General features: G+C 31.2%; 2 protein-coding genes across 2 annotated transcripts; both read right to left on the bottom strand.

Moving 5' to 3' along the window:
- Positions 1-1280, bottom strand: LOC111406928 (inactive protein RESTRICTED TEV MOVEMENT 2-like). The gene is made up of 2 exons (XM_023036285.1): positions 986-1280; positions 1-725 (listed from the first exon to the last, which is right to left on the bottom strand). The coding sequence occupies exons 1-2, from the start codon at positions 1119-1121 to the stop codon at positions 175-177; spliced, it is 687 nt and encodes a 228-aa protein (XP_022892053.1). The 5' UTR covers positions 1122-1280; the 3' UTR covers positions 1-174.
- Positions 1281-2789: 1509 nt separating this feature from the next.
- On the bottom strand, positions 2790-4142 carry LOC111406927. The gene is made up of 2 exons (XM_023036283.1): positions 3980-4142; positions 2790-3332 (listed from the first exon to the last, which is right to left on the bottom strand). The coding sequence occupies exons 1-2, from the start codon at positions 4098-4100 to the stop codon at positions 2854-2856; spliced, it is 600 nt and encodes a 199-aa protein (XP_022892051.1). The 5' UTR covers positions 4101-4142; the 3' UTR covers positions 2790-2853.
- Positions 4143-22591: the final 18449 nt, after the last annotated feature.

Raw genomic sequence — 22591 nt, 5'->3', positions numbered from 1 at the left:
TATTCTAATCGAAGCAAGCTTTATTTGTACTTCCGTTTATTACCTGTTTGCTAAATCTATTCTTGTCGCATAATGTACATAAATATTATTTCTTCCATACATGTGACAGAATTTAATATAGGCTGTGAAGTACAATTTAGATATTATAGCAATAATAAGCGATGTAAACGCTAATTATTCAAAGCTCATTCTTTGTCCATTTGACTGCAATTTCTGAGAGAATAAGATACCCAGACTAAATGCTAAAACAGCTGTTAATATAGTCTTTTTGTTCTTCATTAGCCTCTTTTTTACTTCTTCCAATAGTTTGCCTTCGTATTTCTGTGTTTCCATTTTTGTGTCATGAAATTCTTCTTCTTCGAGTACTCGTTTATTCTCAGAGTTGTAGCTACTGCCCTCGTCATTGTCTTTAGACTGATCGTTGTGTTCATGTAAATCTTCAGTATCCCAACTTGACTCGAAGTTCTGACTATCATCTTCGTCATCATTGGATGAACTCGAGATACCGTGGCCTTCCTTTGATTCTCTTGTTTTCAGTGGAATTATTACATATAGGATTTCGTCTTCGAACTTTGCACTGGTTTCTTCAATAATTGAATTCTCTGGCACCTTATAAGATTGCTCGAAACGAATGTATTTATTTTCTCTCTCTTTCCTTTCTCCACTAATTTTCACGTGGTATGATTTATGATCAGCTTGAACCCTCACCTGTTCCTTGTTGAACCCTTAATAATACAGGAAAGGAACATCGACCATTAGCCTTGTTTTTGATGAAATTCACATACAGAATGTAGTCTATCAATTAATATTCACAATGCATTTTTCCCATGCCTTTCTTCGTTTATGGATCTATAATTATTGTCTATATAAGGTAGACGAACCACGCCAATCCATCCCAAACTTAGAGGTTAAATTCCATATTAACTAGCATACATCAATTCATGTCAACACTAAACTAAGTATAAACTAAAAATTCAAAGAAAACCTGGAAGATCAACGAGCAAACAGTGGCAATCTGCGTCTTCTGCCCAATCAGATAAGGGTTTAAGCTCTTCATATATAATATTAGAAGAGCTTTTCTTCTCTGCATTTCCTCCATCTTCCTTCACAATATTTGCCATCGATGAAACAAAATACTGTTTTCTGATGAATGATGATGAATTGAGTTTGTATATTTTGTAAATGATCAGCTTGATTAGCTTTTCTTGCAAGATTTAGCCTGTGATTGTTCCTTACTTTTCTTATTGAACTCTGCCCAGAATGGTTAGAAGGGAAGAGATTATTCTCTACTTTGCTTGTGTCCAATAATATAGCTTTCCATCCTATTAGACTACCTTACCCTTCATTTTAAACAATAGGTATTCAAAAAATAAAAAATAAAAAAAATTAGTATTTTAATCATAATACTACATAAAGTTAAGTTAGTCGAGTGGAAAGGGAAACACGAATAAAGCTTCATCCTTTTGTTTTATATGTTGCCCATTTAACGGTCAAAATATACGAAAAGTATTAACTGAGCATCTATATCTATAGGTTACAGGACTGTGCTGCCAAAAATTTTTGATTGGGGATGACATTATAAATTTTTGTATAAGTTGGGGATGAATGGTGCAATTTTCCTTTACGATCTTAGACATACATGATACATGGCAATAGACTTGGCAACTTGTTTTCTTTTACTGATGACAAGGATGCTCTGGAAATGCTTTCTATGAGGTGTTTGAGCCACATTATTTTGGTAATAATACATTTTTGAATAGTGTATTGATGAGAATGTGTGGTTAAAAAATAAGAAAAAGTTTTTTATCTGTGTGTAATATTATTTTATTGAAAAATGTGTGGTTGAAATGATATCAAATCACTATTTAAGAATGTATTTTTTTGGAATAATGTGGCTCAAACAGGTCCTATATGTTCATATCTTTGAGTTATATCACGTTTATTTATCTTATTAGTTTTAATTACCTTTTTTTTTTCATTTGAATTGACTTGACATGTAAACCCTAGACATGTCGATATCATCAAGTTAAGAAAAATCAAGAGATAAATTGAAGAACACGAGTTCAACTCCAAATGTATGGATTAAGCTCACTCCACAGAGCTCTACCCTTACATCTAGATTAAGAAAAATTCAAAGTCTCGTCAATATAAAAGTAAGATTGAGATATTGGTCATGTACTCTTATTTATAACCATACAAAAAATGGAAAGAATGTGCTTTTGATTTCTATTCCAAGTGAGATTTTTATATTAAAAGTGATATGAACAAAAGACAATTCTTATTATAAGTGAAAGTTAAATAAATATTCATGTTAGAAAATTGAAGCCAGCATCTGTTTGGAAAGAATTTATAAATGGTTTAATTTATCTTAGATAAATGGATATATACTACTTGTATGTTCATTGAAATGGGTAGTGAAAAAAGTTTGAACGTATATAAATTGATTCATAAAGTTCGTCAAACCGAGACTTAATTCGTTAAAGTGTCGTAAATTTCGAAACACCAATAGTTCATTCCACGTCAAATCCAAGAACCTAACCGGGTATTGGTTTTTCCTAGTAGGTGACTTCTATTCAAATCTCAATTTTCAGAATCTATTACCAGAATTAGTTCGACTTATGAATTTGTATAATGCATAATTCAACATATGGTTAAAATTTTATTCGAAACAAAACCTTTCAGTGTACAGAATTTATATATACAGATAGCATACATAGATATAGATATAAATTATCATTTATAAAGGTATCAATTTAAATATGCAAACTATTTATTTCCATAACGAGTATATATGTAATATGTTACATTATTAATATTATTATCATTATTTTCTTATGCTGAACTTTAACTTCATCACTTGTGTAACTTTATTGATATGGGAACAACAATAACAATAAGTAAAATTACAATTAACCCTACGAAACTCCACATTTTCATCTTTGACTTCGCATCACTATCTATAGGCTTTTGTACTTCTGGATCAATGAATTCATCAGGTATTTTCGGGCTCTGGTTATTACGAATATTGGAGTCATTTGATTCAGGTGTTCTCATTGATTGTCCAATATCCCTGTTGGTTGAGTAGGGTTTCTCGTATTGATCTCGTACTGGTCTCATTCGTCTTTGTTCTAATTCTGATAGCTTTGGAAGAGTGATGCAAAAAATTTCACCATCTTCAAATATTCCACTGGTCTCTTCAATATTTATATTTTGAGGCAGTTTAAAAGTTTCATAAAAGGAAACAAACTTGTGTCCACTCAATTGTCTCTCCCCACGTACCACGAGATGGCCATACTTGTCGATTTGAAGCATCACATCCGGTTGTTTGAAACCTGAAATAAGGAAATGGGTTACAATTTTGATAATAAATTTTACTCCGCAAATTCATATTATAATTTTTTTCCATAAATGCCAAAGAAATCGAAAATAATGGCATTACGACTATGTTAAGTATAAATCTTGATACTGTCAGAAGAAGAATTATTAATAACTTGAGCGCTCAACAAAGGTTTATACATTTATTTAATTCTTATTGTTGATTGAAGAAAACTTTGTGCAAAAACATTAAAATTAGTACTTTAAACTAAAGAACCATTTTAAATGGTGAAAATATATTTATGTATCCATTTCAAGTTGCTTTCTTCTTTATTTTTCAACCTTAAACTCTTTAGAAAATAAATTACATAACATATTGTCCGTGTTTGATTCAAATTAAAATTTTGATTAAATTTTAAGTCAAAGTCAACAATTAATTTTAATCACACATTTCATGGGATCTACGACTTTTCTACCTACATTCCATCAATTTTTATTAAAATCTACTAAAAATCTTATTTTTATTAAAATCAAACTACATGAAACAGGATATGCAAAAATAAAGTTAAAATCTTATATATATTTAAATAATAAAAAATTGATTAGAGAAATTGAATTAAAAATCTGAAAATTTGAAAAGTAAATAATATATAATTTCTGATACCAGGAAGAGTTATCTTCAAATAATGATTATTCTGATCCTCAGACCAGCCATGAGGAGGCACAATCTCTCTAAACAACAGACTTGATTCTCTCTTATCAAGACCTCTGACTCTGCCGTCCATCGCTGATATAGTATTTAGAAAATAATTGATTTGTAATTTAAATGAGTTGTCTATGATAGTGCTGTTAAAAATGCCCGCCTTCTATTTATTCTAAGCAAATTGGTAGCTTGGTATTAGGGTTGTTAAAATTCTATTCCAATTTGAAGTAGCTTTTCTTGAATGATCTTGGACGATTCTATTCCAAACTTTTTTCTTTGGAATCACCAAAAGTTGTGTTGCGTTACTTGTGTACTTAAGATTTCGTAAGTTATGACTTACTTTTAGAAGAGGTTATTTAGCCCTTGTTTGAGCCACATAAATATGTATTGTTGAACAGTTTATTGATGGAAAATATTTGGTTAAAAAATAAGGAAAAGTTTTGAATTTGCCGTAATGTTATTTTATTAAAGAGTGTGTAGTTGAAATGATATCAAATAATCGTTTGAGAATATATATATATATATATATATATATATATATATATATATATAGCACCATTTTATTCAAAATATCTTTTTCTTTTTGTTCTTTTCAACCATACGTTTTCTAATAAAATAATATTACATTAAATTTTTTTTTTAACCACACAATATTCTTCAAAAAAAATACTTTTTTCCCAAAATTTGATTTAATGGAGCCTAAACAAGGGCTTAACATGATATTAGAGTAGACGAAATTTCTATATATTCTATAAAAAGAAATTATTATATGTTACAGTAAGTCACTTGCATATATTTAAGGCTTCTTTTGAAATTTTAACCAATCTCATTTTGATTTTGCTTACTGGCTAACGAATTTAAATTTTTCTCTTTCATCAAATAGCAATTCGTCTAAATTAATACTATATTTCTTTCTAATTATCGCAACTCTTTTGAAGGCCGTCTCACATGGAAGAATGACCACGGTCAAGGATATGAACAGAACCTTCGAGTTTGCCATTCTACATACTAATTTAAAAAATTTTCTCCCTATAAAATTTCATTAAAATTTATTTCTTTGATATTTCTTGTCGATAGTTCTTGCTTAATGAATTTCGGATCAAGTAAGAAAATTATTTTGGTCGTTTTCCACTTCAATCACGGTTCCGAAGGAAGAACCATCAGTTTCCATCTTTTACTTTAGTTTCACATTTCGCATGCCTTTTTTTTTTTAAAGTAGAATGCAGCATCATATCACTATCACCTAAAACAAAGAATGCCATTTGTACAGAAATTTATTTACAGAATTTGGCCATATTACTCTCATGTGTGGGACCACCGTGGATAAAAAATTGCCAAAAAAACCTCCACACACCCACTATGTGTGTGTCCTGGTAGGCTTCTGTATAAAGTCTGTCTGTACACACAGTAGGATCCAAACAAAAAACTAAAACCCTGATCACTGCAGTGTCTTGTGCACTCTAATATTATATACTAGAAATTCACTAAATGCACTATCTCATAAAATAGAAAAATAATATGTTTGAAGAAAAGAAACAAGTGACCAGTAATGTAAATTAAAGAGGATCCACATATTTCAATCTCAACTTCTCATCCTTCCTTATTCCCTTTCTTTCTAGTTAGATTTTCTACTTGACGGATCCAGGAAAATATTCGGGAATGGCTGACATGTCCAAAAAAAGAATTTTTTTTTTTTTTTTTACTTAAATCATTCTTTTTAATTAGCATTTGGGCTGGAGGGAGAGGCAATAGCCCAGCCCTAGATCCGTCCCCAGTCTTGTGGTAATTGAACAACTCCCTTGTCCCAACTCAAATTGCCCTGTTTTTTCATATATTACTCTACTGAGTCTACATTTTGTATAAGGTAGAAAATATTAAAAAATAAAAAATAAAATGAGAGAGAGAGAGAGAAACAAATAAAAATTTAACCAGAAGTACATGTGCAGTAATGGAGGACAGTAAGCATAGATCAGTAGTTTTCATTTTTCTTTTTCCCCATCGTGATGTTTACATCAGAATTAATTAATTAATACGGGTTTTGATAGGGTTTGGCAGAAGCGAGCAGATAAAGCCAAGAAGGCCGCTCGCCTGGCTTTTCAACCTAATTCTAGAGAAGTCATAGATAATCTCAACAAGCACGTTCGCAAGTAACTTCCATATGAGGCATTGAATTGAACAAAGTGATGAGAAAAGTTTATTACGGATTTTTGGGTACGAATATTTAGATTGATCATATTTCCATATCAAATTGTCAAGATGGACTTATTGATGCCATTCAGGCTTCTACGACCATTAACATGTCCAATCGCCAATTCACCCACCATAATGACGTAATTTCAAATGTTCTCTATCTAGTTATGGCACTTTTGTTAGAAATGAATGAAAAGTATTGAATAGAAGTTAAGTGATGAAAAATATGGAATAGAAATCTCTTCATATGTTGTAACTTATATAACTCAAGTCCCTTCATGTTAATGAATGATTTAACTACTTGATTAATGAGCTAGTTTTTCCTCCATTGGTATAAATAGGAGTCTCTCTAGGTTGGAAAATCACAAGTGAAATGCAAGCTTCTTCCTCTAAATAACAATCTTCTTTTTCTCACTTTCAAGCTCTTCATTGTGCTTATAATTTCTTTGTGAGATAAAGTATATCAAAACTAGTTCGCAGGCGATTAACGTATTGCAGCGTGAACCGACAACCGATTGTATCCTATGAATCGAACACCGATCAAAACCTCTTGCACTCCGGTGAGGCGGCGAATTCGATTTAAGAAAACTGTGAATACACAGGTCTTCGATTTGATTTGATTCTCTAATATTTACCTACAACCTTAAATCGAATTTGACTTTAGTAAATCAAATTTTGTTCATTTGTTTTTGTCAATTTTTCCAGTTCATGATTTTTGCATGATTTCTAATTCATTTTAAATTATTGTTAAGTTGTTAATAATTTGACAAAATAATCTGTTCTTCAACTCTGCAGTTTTTTTTCTGAACAGATAACTTGATCTCGAATTTATATACAACTTTACAAAATTATAATTATTCCAAATTGTTTGTTGCTTGTTCCTGTTCAATGGCGTCACATGAAAATAACGATGTGAACAACGGAAGCAACACTGTTGGTACCGGTGTACCAAATCTTACAATGACCGTTGTCAACCCTATCGAGACCATGACTGACATTTCTCCCATTGATAAGATAATCGAAGGCAGGATTCCTCGTATTGGAATGAACCCAACTTTGCTTTCGGCTGCGGCCTCGACAATCCAGTTTGGCACAATACCTTTGCCAGTGCCTAGGGCTGCGGCTTCGGCACATTTGCCATCGTTTCCGGCTCCATTTTCGATGAATCATGCAATTCGACCGAATAAATTTGCTGGTACTGATTTTAAGACATGGTAGAATAAGATGATTTTCTATCTCACTACGTTGGGCCTTGCATGTTTCCTCAATGAGGATGCCCCTATCGTGGCTGAAAACGACATTGATGTGTATAGGCATGCAGCTTGGGACGCTTGGAAAAGTGCTGATTTTTTGTGCTGCAACTATGTCTTGGATGATCGCCTATAGAATTCTCTGTATCACGTATATGCAGTAAAGAAGTCTGCTAAGAAGCTCTGGGAGTCCTTAAAAAAGAAATACAAGACCGAGGATGTCGGATCTAAGAAATTCTTAGCCAGTCGGTGTATGGACTTCGAAATGGTTGATTCACGTTTAGTGGTGAGCCAAGTGCATGAGTATCAAGTGCTTTTACAAGAAATACATGCTGAGGGTCTGACCATGTCAGAATCTCTATAGATGGCTACTGTTATTCACAAGCTACCTTCTCAGTGGAAGGCTTTCAAAAGCTATTTGCAGTATAAGAGGAAAGAGATGTCTTTCGAGGATTTAATTATCAAGCTGCGCATTGAGGAGGATAACAAACGGCCTGAACGTAAGTCAGAGAATTCTTACTCTAAGAAGGCTAATGTATTGGAGTACGGCCAAAGTTCTGGTACTAAGAAAGTTCACTCCTTTAAAACCAAACAGGGTAACGAAAATTAAAAAGATAAAAAAAGGCTACGAAAGGGTCTCAGTTGAAGCCTGCAGGTGGGGTAGGAAAGAAATCTAAGTTCCAGTTCAATGGAAAGTGCTTCAATTGTGACAAAGTTGGGCATCGATCAGCAGACTGTCGTCAGCCTCAGAGGGATAATAAGTAGCATCCTCAGGCTAATATGGTTGGAAATGAGAGAGATCATTTCTCTAATGAAATGTCTGAGCTAAACCTCACGACGGTGATTAGTGAGGTTAACCTGGTAGGGTCTAACCCAAAGGAGTGGTGGCTGGACACTGGGGCCACTTGTCATGTCTGCTCCAACAGGAGCATGTTCACTACTTTTGCACCAGTTACAAATGGTGAAAAGTTGTTCATGGGAAACTCTGCAACTTCTGAAGTGCTTGGTAAAGGCAAGGTGATCCTGAAGATGACATCTGGCAAAGAGCTTACTCTGACTAATGTGTTGTATGTGCCAGAGATTCGCAAGAATCTGATCCCTGGGTCTCTTCTGAGCAAGAATGGGTTTCGCATGGTCTTTGAGGCGGATAAGCTGGTGATTACCAAAATAGGAGTTTATGTTGGGAAAGACTATATGACTGATGGCCTATTTAAATTGAATGTAATTGCTGTAACCTCAATTGTTATGAGTAATGAGAAAACTCATTCTGTTTACTTGCCTGAATCTCCTAATCTGTGGCATGGTAGATTAGGTCACGTAAATTACAATGCTTTACGTAGACTAAGCAAACTAAATTACTTGCCTAGTTTCAAATCGATTCAAATCATAAATGTGAGACATGCGTTGAATCTAAGCTTACTAGGTATTCGTTTCATAGTATTGAAAGAAGTATTGAGCCATTGGGACTAGTCCACAGTGATGTATGTGACTTGAAATCTATTCAAACACGAGACAGTAATAAGTATTTTATTACTTTTGTTGACGATAACACGAGATATTGTTATGTGTACTTGCTTAAAAGCAAAGACGAAGCTATCGATAAATTCATTCTTTATAAGAATGAAGTTGAAAATCAACTTAGTAAGAAAATAAAGGTGCTATGGAGTGATCGTGGTGGTGAATATGAATCACTGTTTCGTGAATTTTGTGCTAAACTTGGAATAATTCACCAAACTACTGCACCTTATTCACCTCAGCAGAACGAAATTGCTGAGCGTAAGAATAGAATTTTAAAGGAAATGATGAATGCTATGTTGATTAGTTCTAGATTAACATAGAACATGTGGGGAGAAGTTATTTTTTCCGCAAATTACATCTTGAATAAAGTGTTAAGAAAGAATATGGATAAAACTCCGTATGAACTTTGGACAAATCGGACACCTTCATATAAATACTTACGAATGTGGGGATATCTTGCTAAAGTTGTGGTGCCTCCTCCTAAGAAGGTCAAGATTAGACCTAAGACAGTTGATTGTGTGTTCATTAGTTATGCACAAAATAGTAGTGCATATAGGTTCCTTGTGCATTATTCGAATGTATCTGATATTCATCCGAACACGATTATGGAATCTAGGAATGCACAATTCTTTGAGAATATATTTCCTTGTAAGTCTCCTAAACAGTTAACTCCTATTAAACGGACAATGGAATCTTCTGCTTCTGGTAACAGTAAAGATCCAGTTGAAGAAGGTGAGGATGAGCCTAGACAGAGCAAAAGGACCAAAACTTCTAAGACGTTTGGCCCTGATTTTCTCACATATTTGATAGAGAATGATCCTCAAAGCTCTAAAGAAGCTATATCTTCCCCAGATGGTCATTTGTGGAAAGAAGCCATCAAAAGTGAAATCGATTCCATTCTACAGAATCATACCTGGGAGTTAGTAGATCTTCCACCGGGTTGTAAGCCTTTGGGCTACAAGTGGATCTTCAAGAAGAAGATGAAAGCGGACGGCTCCATTGATAAATATAAAGTTCGGCTAGTAATCAAAGGTTATAAGCAAAAGGAAGGCTTAGATTATTTTGATACTTATTCTTCTGTGTTGAGAATAACTTCTATCCGGATAATAATTGCTATTGCGGTCTTGCGAAATCTGAAAATACGTCAGATGGATGTAAAAACAGCTTTCCTAAATGGAGATTTGAATGAAGAAATCTACATGAAGCAACTAGAGGAGTTTACAGCTCTAGATCAAGAAAGAAAAGTTTGTAGAATGGTTAAATCGCTGTATGATTTGAAGCAAGCACCGAAGTAATGGCATGAGAAGTTTGATAATGCTATGCTTTCTAGTGGTTTTAGAATCAACGAGTGCGACAAGTGTGTATATGTCAAGGACACTAATGATGGATATGTCATACTATGTCTATACGTCGACGACATGCTCATTGTCGGTAGCTCTGACAAGATTATCAAAGCCACTAAGAATATGTTAAACTCGAAGTTTGACATGAAAGATATGGGTTTCGCGGATGTCATTTTGGGAGTAAAAATTACTCGAACATCAAATGGACTTGTGTTATCTCAATCTTATTACATTGATAAGATACTAGATAAGTTCAACAAGTTAGATACTACTGTGGTCAGGACTCCAGTGGATTTGAGTCTCCACTTATCCAAGAACACTAGTGATGGTGTATCACAGTTAAAATATTCTCAGATAATTTGGAGTTTAATGTATTTAATGACTTGTACGAGACCGGATATAGCATACTCAGTTAGCAGATTGAGTCGCTACATGAGTAACCCAGGTGCTGTCCACTGGAGAGCCATTTTTAGGGTGCTACATTATTTAAGGCACACTCGTGATTTTGGACTGCACTATTCTAGATACCCTGCAGGAATCGAAGGGTATGCTGAAACAAATTGGATATTAGATATGTCAGATACCAAGTCTACTAGTGGATATGTCTTCACTCTTGGTGGTGCAGCTGTCTCTTGGAAATCGTCCAAACAAACTTGCATCGCAAGATCTACAATGGAATTAGAGTTCATCGCTTTGGACAAAGCAACTGAAGAAGTAGAGTGGCTTCGCCAATTTGCTGAGGCTATTCCAAGATGGCCAAAGCCCGTGCCTGCAATTTGTGTTTATTGTGATAATCAATCAACAATTGGCAGGGCACAGAGCAATATGTATAATGGTAAGTCTCGCCATATTCGAAGACGACACAATACCATCCGACAACTACTCTCACAAGGTATTATCACTCTGGACTACATGAAGTCAAAAGATAATATTGCAGATCCGCTAACCAAAGGGCTAACTCGAGAGCTAGTTGTAAAAGCATCGAGGGGAATGAGCTTGCAACCTATGACGTTGAAAGGTATCATGGTGGAAATCCAGCCTAGCTAAATGGAGATCACAGGATCTAGGTTCAAAGGGACAACTAAAACATGTATATCTGTGTAAATCATTGAGAATGTTCTTATTCTGCTCATTTCTATTGTGCTCACAGTGATTGGAAGATGTAGGTTAAACTATGTTTTTAATGACCATTAAACATTGTTGTGAAAAAATAAGTTAAGAGGTCACCTATGTGAGTGTGAAGTGGGGCCGCTTTTATAAGGATTGGTAAGGCTACATCCTTGAAAAAACATTTGCACAACCAGGCGACGTGTTCATGGCCAAAACGAATACAACAGTAAGAACTATGCTGTGACTAAAATGGTCCTGTGTGAGATCTATTGTCTTCGTATACACAAATGGCAAAACAGTTCAAGGCATCAGATCCACTGGTTTGCTAGTAATTCCCGATAGATTTCACAAGGGAAGGTTCAAAGCTAAATGCTACCTATCCTATGCAGGATTGATTCGTTTTACTCTCTCTTTCCCCTTAAGTCTTAGTTTCCATTTTTCATTCATGTAGGGGATTGTTAGAATTGAATGGAAAATATTAATTAGAAGTTAAGTAATGAAAAATATTGAATAGAAGTCTCTTCATATGTTGTAACTCATGTAACTCAAGTCCTTTCATGTTAATGAATAGTTTAACTCCTTGATTAATGAGCTAACTTTTCCTCCATTGATATAAATAGGAGTCTCTCTAGGTTGGAAAATCACAAGTGAAATGCAAGCTTCTTCCTCTAAGCAACAATCTTTTTTTCTCACTTTCAAGCTCTTCCTTATGCTTATAATTTCTTTGTGAGATAGAGTATATCACAGCTAGTTCGCAGGCGGTTAACGTAGTGCAGCGTGAACTGACAACCGATTGTATCCTGGGAATCAAACACCGATCAAAACCTCTTGCACTCCGGTGAGGTGGCGAATTCGATTTAAGGAAACTATGAATACACAGGCCTTCGATTTGATTTGATTCTCTAATATTTACCTACAACTTTTTCCTTGTCTTTGCCTCTATTTCTTAATCTGTGCAAAATGTTTGCATTTCCAAGATGACCAAATTTTTTGTGCATGTTGGATAAAAGAGCCCATATATCTCTACTATATAAAAAGGGGATTGTGAAGACACTATTGAAGTGAATAGTGTTTTAATTCATTTTATCTCACTGTAGCATTTTTATTTTATTTTTTTCAAGTGGGGAAGAAAAAATGACGTCGTTTGTTTTAGTATATATTTTATTATATAGTGTACTTTCAAATTTATTACAACACGCAACTTTCCTACTTCCTACCAAGTCTCATCTCCTCACTCCGTGCTTAATTAAAAAAAAAAAAGATTAGCTCAGTATATTTCTAAAATGTAAAGAGTTAGTTATAAGTAAAAAATTTGCTTTAAGTTTTTTAAGTGTAATTAAAAAATAAAAAATTATCATTGTAGTTAATTATTATATGTAAAAATGTATAAGCTTAAAAAAATATCTCTATCTCTCCATGCACGAAGACTCGTAGTCTCCATGCACGGAGACAAAGTCTCCGTGTATGTTTTTTTAACTTTATAAATAATTATTTTTTTATCCATATAAATTTATTTTTAATTCTTTTTTTTTTCAAATAAAACTTAATTTTTCATTTTTAACGAAAATGTTACTTGTAAGTTACAAAAATTGAAGAGAAAAGAATTAAAAAGAATTTTAAATTGAAAATAAATTAAATATAATGTAAACTAAACAGTGCAAATAAAAAAAAATTAAGTTTCTCCGTGCACGGAGACATTTGTCCGTGCATGGACATGGAGACTAATGTTCACCATGTATGGAGACATTTGGAGACAAAAATTTGTTTCTAAATTTTTTTTTAACATTATAAATAATTGGTTTTTTATCAATTTAAATTTCTTTTTAATTATTTTCTCTTCCAAATAAAACTTAGTTTTTAAGTTTTAACAAAATAATATTTATATATTCTTTATTTAATTTTTGTAACTTTCTTTTATTTTGTTTTTATTGTCTTTTTTTTTGAAATTGTTTTAAATTTCTTTTTTTCTTACTATATAAAAATAGGAATGTGCAGACACTATTAAAGTGAATAGTATTTTAGCCCATTTTATCTCATTGTAGCATTTTTTTTTCAAGTAAGGGAGTAAAAACGATACCGTTTGTCTTAATATATATTTTATTATATAGTGTACCTCCAAATTTACTGCAACACGCAACTTTCCATACTTTCCGCCAAGTCTTATCTCTTCACTCCGTGCTCAATAAAAAAATATTAGCTCAATATATTTCTAAAATGTTAAGAGTTAGTTATAGGTAAAAAATTTGCTTCAAGTTTTTTTGTGTAATAAAAAAATTATTTTATCATTGTAGTTAGTTATTATATGTAAAAAACATATTAGTTTGAAAAAAATATCTCTCTAACTCTCCGTGTACGGAGACTTTTTAACTTTATAAATAATTATATTTTTTATCAATTTAATTTTTTTTATTCTTTTCTCTTCTAAATAAAACTTAATTTTTCAGTTTTAACAAAAAAGTTACTCGTAAGTTAAAAAAAATTGAAGAGAAAAGAATTAAAAAGAATTATAAATTGAAAAAAAAATTATATATAATGTAAACTAAACAATGCAAATGTATAATAATAATAAAAAATAAATAAATAAAATAAAAAAGAAGTTTCTCCATGCACGAAAGCAAAATAGAGGCTTTTGCCTCGAAGACATTAGTCTCCTTGCACAGACTATCTCCGTGCATGGAGACAAAAATTTGTTTTTTTTTTTTTTTACTTTATAAATCATTATTTTTTTATCAATTTAAATTTCTTTTTAATTCTTTTTTCTTTCAAATAAAACTTAGTTTCTCAGTTTTAACGAAATAATATTTATATATTCTTTATTTAATTTTTGTAACTTTCTTTTATTTTCTTTTTATTGTATTTTTTTTTTTGGAAATTGTTTTAAATTTCTTTTTTCGATTTAAAATTCCTTTTAATTCTTTTAAATCGACAGTGTTTTGTTCCATTTTGTCTCACTGTAGCAGTTTTTAAGTACGAAAATCACACCTTATTTCTTCTTCTCTTATATCTTCTCTCTGTGTAGTTCCTATCAAGAATTCATGCAAAAAAGTCTAAACAACATTAGAATATAAATTACATTTTCCAATTCTTAAATTTCTTGACAAGAATTGACGCAGCCAAAGAGAATTAATCGATCAAAAATTAACTGATAGTTAAAAGCATGATAACCGTCTAGAATTTACAGAATCCAATAAGATTCTCATTTCCAAATAATAATGGAAGAGCAGATTATGCTATAATTAAGAGCCTAAGAATATAATTTTTTTCAATATATATATTTTTTCTTGTATTATCATTTTGTTACTGATTTTTGTTCATTGACACATTTTCAATAAATTTGGCTAAAATTTCGTGAAAAACGAACAACCTTAAAATTTCTCTAAAAATAGAAAAATTGGAGTTGTTATTAGCTTAAAGAAAAGAGAGAAAAAAATGAGAGAAAAATAAAAAAATTCGAACAAAGTGCACAGACTGTACTCTCTGTGCATGGAGAGTGCACACATGAACCATTGAATTTAACACCATAGAGATCAATTATCAAAAGATAGTACCCATGCAACATTGAATTTCTGATCAATTATATTAAGAAAAGATATCACTCATGCATTGTTTTTATTTTCCTGATCGTATTGGCTTTATTTTTGGCCTTATTAGCCTAAACATTGACATTGTTTGGTCGGATTTTCAATTCAATAGGTTTTTTTGAAATTCTCCAATCGATGGAGAATTTTACGATTTTGATATGCTGTGGATGGTTAACTTAGCATTTAGATGGATTGTACTTTTCATTGGTTCTTTGGTTGAAGAATCTTTTCAAGGAGTTTTCGTATTTTTGCAAAGTTTTATGGTTTTTCTTTTCTATAAGGTCAAGATGAGGATCAAAAAAGACAAATAACGAGGGAGCAAAACTCCTACGTTTTATCTTTTTATGTATTTCGCTGAATTTCGTATATAATTATGAAATTCCTACTATGGCCTCTTTAGTTAATCACTTAAATGTAGAAATCGACTCCTTTACTTCATTTTATACATATATTTTATTTCAACTTTCCTAATTTTTCTCCTTTATAGAAATACTTTTTAATTATTAATGTCAAACTCTCGTCAGCCAAATTGTTTACATTATAAATAAATATTTCGATTTAAAATTATTTTTAATTCCTTTCTTGTCATGATAAAACTTAATTTTTCAATTTTAACAAAATAATATTTATATATTCTTTATTTAGTTTTCATAACTTTCTTTTATTTTGTTTTTATTATATTTTTTTGAAAATTGTTTTAAAATTTCTTTTTTTTCTTTATATTATAAATATTTTTTTGATTTAAAATTCTTTTTAATTCATTTCATTTTATGATAAAAGGTCAGTTTTTTTGAATATTTGATATTTATTTTTATTTTTAATTATTTCAATTTAATTAAAAAACTTTACAATACCTTCTTTTCTTTTCTTTTTTTTTTGCCTACAAATTTTTTTCTTAATTTTTTAAATCATCTAATTTTTTTTATTTGTGTTGATGTAACATGATAGTTACAAACTAAATAACTTAAGAAATTAGACAACAACAAAAAAAGTATTATAAACAAAAATAGAAAAAAGTTACAGGCAAAAATAAAAAAGAAATAAAAAAGTTATTATAAAGTTTTTAAATTAAATTGAAATAATTAAAATTAATAATAAATATTATTTAATGAAAATTTAAAAAATTACGTTTTATCGTGAAACGAAAGGAATTAAAAAGAATTTTAAATTAAAAGAATTTATTTATAATATGAAGAAAATAGAAATTTAAAAAAAATTCAAAAAATTATAATAAAAATAAAATAAAAGAAGGTTACTAAAATTAAATAAAGAATATATAAAAATTATTTTGTTAAAATTGAAAAATTATGTTTTATCGTAGAGAAAGGTATTAAAACAATTTTTAAGTTAAAAAAAAAGTTATAATGTAAAGAAAATGAAAAGAAAAAAAGGAAAAAATAAATAAATAAAAATTCCCTCCATGCACGAAGAAAAACCCCTTCGTGCACGTAAAGAAATTCCTTAGTTTATGGAGAAATTTCTCTCCATCCATAATGTGTCCACCTCCACACATAGTGAGTGGGATGGAGAATTCTCTCCATTCCAATATTTTTTTTTCAATTTTTTTTTTTGTAAATAATATTTTTGGATTTAAATTTTTTTTTATAATAAAACTTAATTTTTTAAATTTTAACAAAACAATATTTATATTTTTTATTTAATTTTTATAACTTTAATTATTTTGTGTTTTATTATATATATTTTTTTAAAATTTTTTAAAATTTCTTTTTTCTTCATATTATAAATACTTTTTTTTCGATTTAAAAATTTTTAATTCTTTTTATTTTACACTTTTAGTTAAATAATATTTATTTTTACTTTGTATTATTTCAATTTAATTTAAAAAGTGTATAATAACTTTTTTTTGTTTCTTTTTATTTTTGCATGTAATTTTTTTTTTGTTTAATTTGTTAAGCCATTCAATTTCTTTTCTTTATTAGTTGGATTTGATTAAGTGAAGTAATGTGTGAAAATGAAGAAATACTGTAGTGGAGGTGATTATGCACGGAGTCTCTTTTACAAATATGAATATATCAAATTCCTCACTAACCCCATCGGCCTTCATCTCTTTTCGCTACTAATTTTAACAAATAGTTATATAAAATAAAATCAAATATCATACAATATAATGTAAAATATCAAGAAAAACTACTCAAAGTCAGTAGATATCTCAAATGATTTATAGCCACAAGGCCCATGCCAAAAAAATTCAATAACATATATTGCAATTTCAATCTTACGAATATAACATAACATAGATTGTAATCAAATAGTACAAAGATTACTACTCTCAAAAACTAGATGAAACGCAATTTTATTTTTTTTAGTTTTTTCAATTTCAAGTGTTAATTTCTGATCTTAGCCAAAATAACGTTCATTGAATATTTTGAATTTTGATTTGATCGGGTCTTTCTCTCGTATTGACATTTAAAAAAAATAAAAAAATTATTAGTAGCTTTAAATTACCATGTTTGACCTTTTTTTACTTCATTATCCATGTAGTTTAGAAGTACTTGTAAAAACAAGTGATGTTGGATTTCACGATTTCCTCAAATTCATTTAAGGTCATATGAAACTTTAGGAATAAGAATTAAGAATCCAAACCAAGCGCAATAGGGGCAAAGAATTAAGGATCCAGACTACGCGCAACAGGGAAAAACCTATGATTATCCTTTTATAACCATGAATTAACTTCTCCAAATAGTTTTCGTTGAAGAATTTTATTGCATATTTTATTTAAGATGAGTAGAAAATTATGCCACAACTAGAGGTGTCAATGGGCCGACAAAGCACGAGTCGAGACGAGCTCGACTCGTCCAAAAATGGGCGAGCTCGGCTCAGCCCACAAGCTTGTGGCTCGTGGGCTGAGTCAAGCCCGGCTCGTGAGCAAATGTCGTTTTTTTTTTTAAACAAATAGGTAAATTGGAAAATAAAAAGGTAATTTTAATTTTAAAATCGTGAATTTTTTATATAAATAAATTTTATATATAAAAAACTAGGTAAAAAATGTAAACCCTCCTCCTTTATCCGGGTTTGGGACCGACTACTTAAATTTAAAGTAGACGGAGTTAAAAATTATATTGTTTATTTGTTTGTTCGTGTACAATTTTTTAAAGAAAATTTAAAACAATATTAAAAATTATTTTTTCAAGCAACGCTGAACATTCCCTTGCATATAATCTTCGAAGTGAATCCCTTCTAAAAATTGAAAGAGGAATCGGATGCCCTTTCAATTGCCAGAAGTTTTCACTTCGAAAATTATATAGAAGTCTTTCATTTTGAAGATTATATATAATTTTCGAAGTGAAAGACTTCTAACAATTAAAAGGGCAATCATTCGATTGCCTTTTCAATTTTCAGAAGGAATTTATTTCGAAAATTATATGCAAAAGTACGCACAATGTTGTTCGAGAAAAGAAATTAAAATGTAGACATATAGTAGTAATAGTATTAAGTACTAACAAAAATTTAACTAAATTGATGGAAATAAATTTTTTGTTTTAACTAAAAGAGATAGAAAAAAATAAAAATGAAATCTTTAATTTTTTATTTTTCTTTTTAAAATAGATAAAATATAAACCCTCATCCTTTATCCAGGCTTGGGATTGGCTACTTAAATTTTCAGTAGACAGAGTTAAAAATTGTACACGAACAATTTATTGTAGCGTGTTCAATTTTTTAAATAAAATTAAAAGTAACGATAAGAAAAGAAAAGTTTCATCAATATAATTAAATCAAATATCACTTACTTGACGACATGCAATTTCGACATATTTATCTTGTAGTTGAAAATGAGCGTCCTGTCAATCCTTAACGCACATTAACGCTTCTAAAATATCTTCTTTCAATCGGCTCCTGACCTCACTTAAAATTCTTTTACCTGCACTAAAAGCAAACTCCGAAGCAACAGTGCTAACCGGAGATGTCAGCAGATCTTTTGCAATCACAGATATAACTGGCAAACGTCGTTTATACTTTCGCCAGAATTTAATTACTTCGTCTGAACTTTTTTTAATTATTTTATCTGTTGGCATATTCTGGTTGAAATAATCAATAAATTCAGCAAGCAATGCATTATGACTTAAACCCATAGATATTTGATGAGAATGAGATACAGATGGTGACGACATGACAGTAGCAGTAGATGAATACATTACAAATGAATCATATCAATACGAATTAATGCCTTAAAATAAATTAAATATTTTCGCATCTTCTTCTTCAATTTCAGCGGAAGGAGTAGGTGCAAATGGTACCCGACTAATATTGGTACCCATTCGGTTCGCATATAATTCATACATTTTACATAATGTTTGCTCTAAATTTCTATATGTGCTAGGTGTATCAAATGTTAAGGCGTTTGAAATTTGATCAATTACATATTTAGTTCCCGATAAATTATATTGGGGGTACATCATGCATGCTAAAGGAAATAATATAGGCAAGTCTTCCCAATATTTTCTAAATTTTAATTCAATAGCAATTATAATTTCACTAAAATCATGGTCATTTTTGTATTTATGAAATGTTCTTACAATTAAATAAAGACGTTCAAGCACCATACAGTTGGTGTGATAGTAAACGCTCGATAAAATCTTAGTGGTTTCTTAAAAAGAAGTCAAAAATCTTTTAATTTTTAAAGCTATTTGCCAATCACGTTCAATCAACATACCCTCGTCATCACTTCTAATATGTCTATTGTTATAAAAATCAGTTATTAAATATTCAAAACCTTCACATGACATTAATAACAAGTAAGTAGAGTTCCACGTATGACATACGTCGCTAACAAATGTTTTAGCATTTTGCACTCCTAATTCTACACAATAATCTTCAAATGCTTGTTTTCTACTTGGGGAGATTGTGATATATATTAGTGCGTTCCTAATATTTTGAACTTCATCCTTTATGTGTTTTAAACTATCTTGGACAATTAAATTCAAAATATGAAATACACAACGAATATGAAATAAATACCCACCAAAATCAGGTTGCAATACCCTATACAATTTATTGGCAACTACTTTATTAACACTAGCATTATCAAAAGTAAATGAACAAATTTTATTTTCGCAATGATATTCTCTAACAATACTAATAATAGCATTAAATATATTATTAGCGTTGTGAAGAAACTCAATAATTCTAAAAACAACTTTTTATCCATGCACCAAAGTGGGTCTATATAACGTGCAGTTGCAACTATATATGCCCTTTTATTAATCAATTCTCATATATCAGAAGTTAAAGATATGACACCCCCATATTTTTTCAAATCCATAATTAATTGTTGTTTTGTTTCAGTAAAATATTGTATTGTATCATAACGAAAAGTGTTTCGACTTACCCCAACGTACTTTGACTGTAGATATTCTTTCACATACGAGACGTAGTGTTGGTTGTCAATTAATGTCAAAGGCAACTCAGCACCAGCAACAAACTTCACCATTCTGGTTTGAGCTCTCTCCTCCGAATACACCGATGTGGATAGGGGTGCAGTAGAACCACCGGCGTCTAGACTGTCAAATTGCAATTGTGTTTGACAGCCTGGAATAAGTCCGTGTTTGGCTGCACACACTTTGTAATGGCAATTGAGATGGGTAGTACCAATTCCTCTTTGTCATGCCAATCTTTGTTGGCAGTATTTACATACTGCTTTGGATTTTGGGACTCTATTGACGATTTTTCGTTAAAATCAATTTAAAGTAATCCCAACATTTTGCTTATTTTTTCCCCTTTCCCTTTATCCTCGCATCAGGAATGTTTAATTCAGCCCCTTTTTCTTGATCGTGTTTCACTTCGGGAACGTCAACATCATCCAAATTAATTGGATAATTTGAATTGCTGCTTACATGATGATGATGATGATGATCCAAATCTGGAATATCTTCAGGTAGAGGTAAGTCATTTAGACCTTCAAATTGATTTCTAAATTGACTTTGCGGTGTCATAGGCAATTCGTTTCCTCCCACGCCGAACAAGTTTTCGACAAATGTGCGTGAATCCATTTGTTTAATTGTAATAAGTAATAATTAGTAAAAGAATAATTGTATAAATGTAGTGAGAAATGAAAATTGGATGAAACTTCAATAAATATAGTGAGAATTGAGAAATGAGAATTTGATATTGTATAAATTGTATATAAATATTGCACAAATATCAACACAACACAACAAAGTTGAGAGAAAGAGAATTGAGAGTTAAGAGTGAATTGTAGAAAATTTTATGGCTAAATGCCACTATCTATAGAAGAAGAAGAAGGAAAAAATAAATAAATAAATAAATAAAATTAAAGGACCGAAACGGTCACTGAAAAAATTCAGTGACCGTTGACGATCATAAATTTAAAAAAAAAAATTCAAGGACCAAAACGGTCACTTTATAAACGAGCCTATGAGTTGGGCTCGTGGGCTCATTGAAAACGAGCCACGAGAAAAACGAGCCGCTCACTGGCTCGTCGCAAGCGGCACCCGCTTGGCTTGCGCTCGGGCTTGTGTTTTTACGAGCCCGAGCTACCTACGAGCTTCGTTTTCGTGAGTTGACAAGCCGCTCGGTCCATTTGCCACCCCTAGCCATGACATTGATACTATTGGTAAGGTGGTAAACCTTTAGAAGTTTGTGATGAATAATGTTATTATATAGATGTACCGTGAAAACATTTATAAATTAATATGAACATTCTTAGAGGTGCTGATGCTAAAATCAAATTATTGTTCTTACTTTCGAGTTTCAACATCATGCACTCCGATGATTATTATCCCATGGGTAAAGAGTTGTATCAGTATTGACAATTTTTGGATATTATAAATTCTACACATTCCACACTAATAATAACATAGAAAATACAATAATTGTGTAACGCACGAAACAAAGACTAGTTATAATTAAAGAAGAAAACGAAGTTACATTCATGCTCATACTATTGATGCCAAGCATTATCTAAACAAAGGTGGACTTAACTCGTAATTAACAGATTCTCAAAGTAAGGCTCAAACAAATAGATGGATTCCTGAGCCTTGTCTTGGGTAGTGAAGGTCATTGTTGCACATCTCCTACTTGCTATAGAATTTGGTAGAACTAGTTGTTGTCACCTCGCATCAACTACATAAGTGCGCTTTATGTTCCTAAATGAAAGAAGACTGATTGATTCTATCATGTTGCATCTGTGCCAATTTTGAGTCTGCAAATGATCGATTTTGTCGAAGCCAGACTGAGTGTGACACGAAAAATGAAAACTGGTCCAATTAAAAAACTATGAAAAATGTTTAAACAAGTCAACAACTAGCCACGTCAAGAATTAACCAATTTACATTAAAACCAGGCAATTCACCATAGCCAACTCACTTCAACTCTTTACCTGTTTTGATGTTTTTCGAAAAATTTTGCATGTACATAATTTTTTCATACAAAATAAAATAAAAAATCTCACATGGAGTGGGGCTTATGTGAGTTTTATATTCAAAAAACTAAACCACCCACCCCAAGTGCTATGAGTAGTTTGTAAGGTTTCTGGCAAATTATTTTACGTACACGTAGTGTCTCTCATATATTTTACCAACCGTTCAACTTCCATCGTATATT

Source organism: Olea europaea, chromosome 12 (assembly GCF_002742605.1).
Source record: "Olea europaea var. sylvestris chromosome 12, O_europaea_v1, whole genome shotgun sequence".
NCBI classification, from domain to species: domain Eukaryota; kingdom Viridiplantae; phylum Streptophyta; class Magnoliopsida; order Lamiales; family Oleaceae; genus Olea; species Olea europaea.
This window is presented reverse-complemented; position numbering and strand designations above follow the sequence as displayed.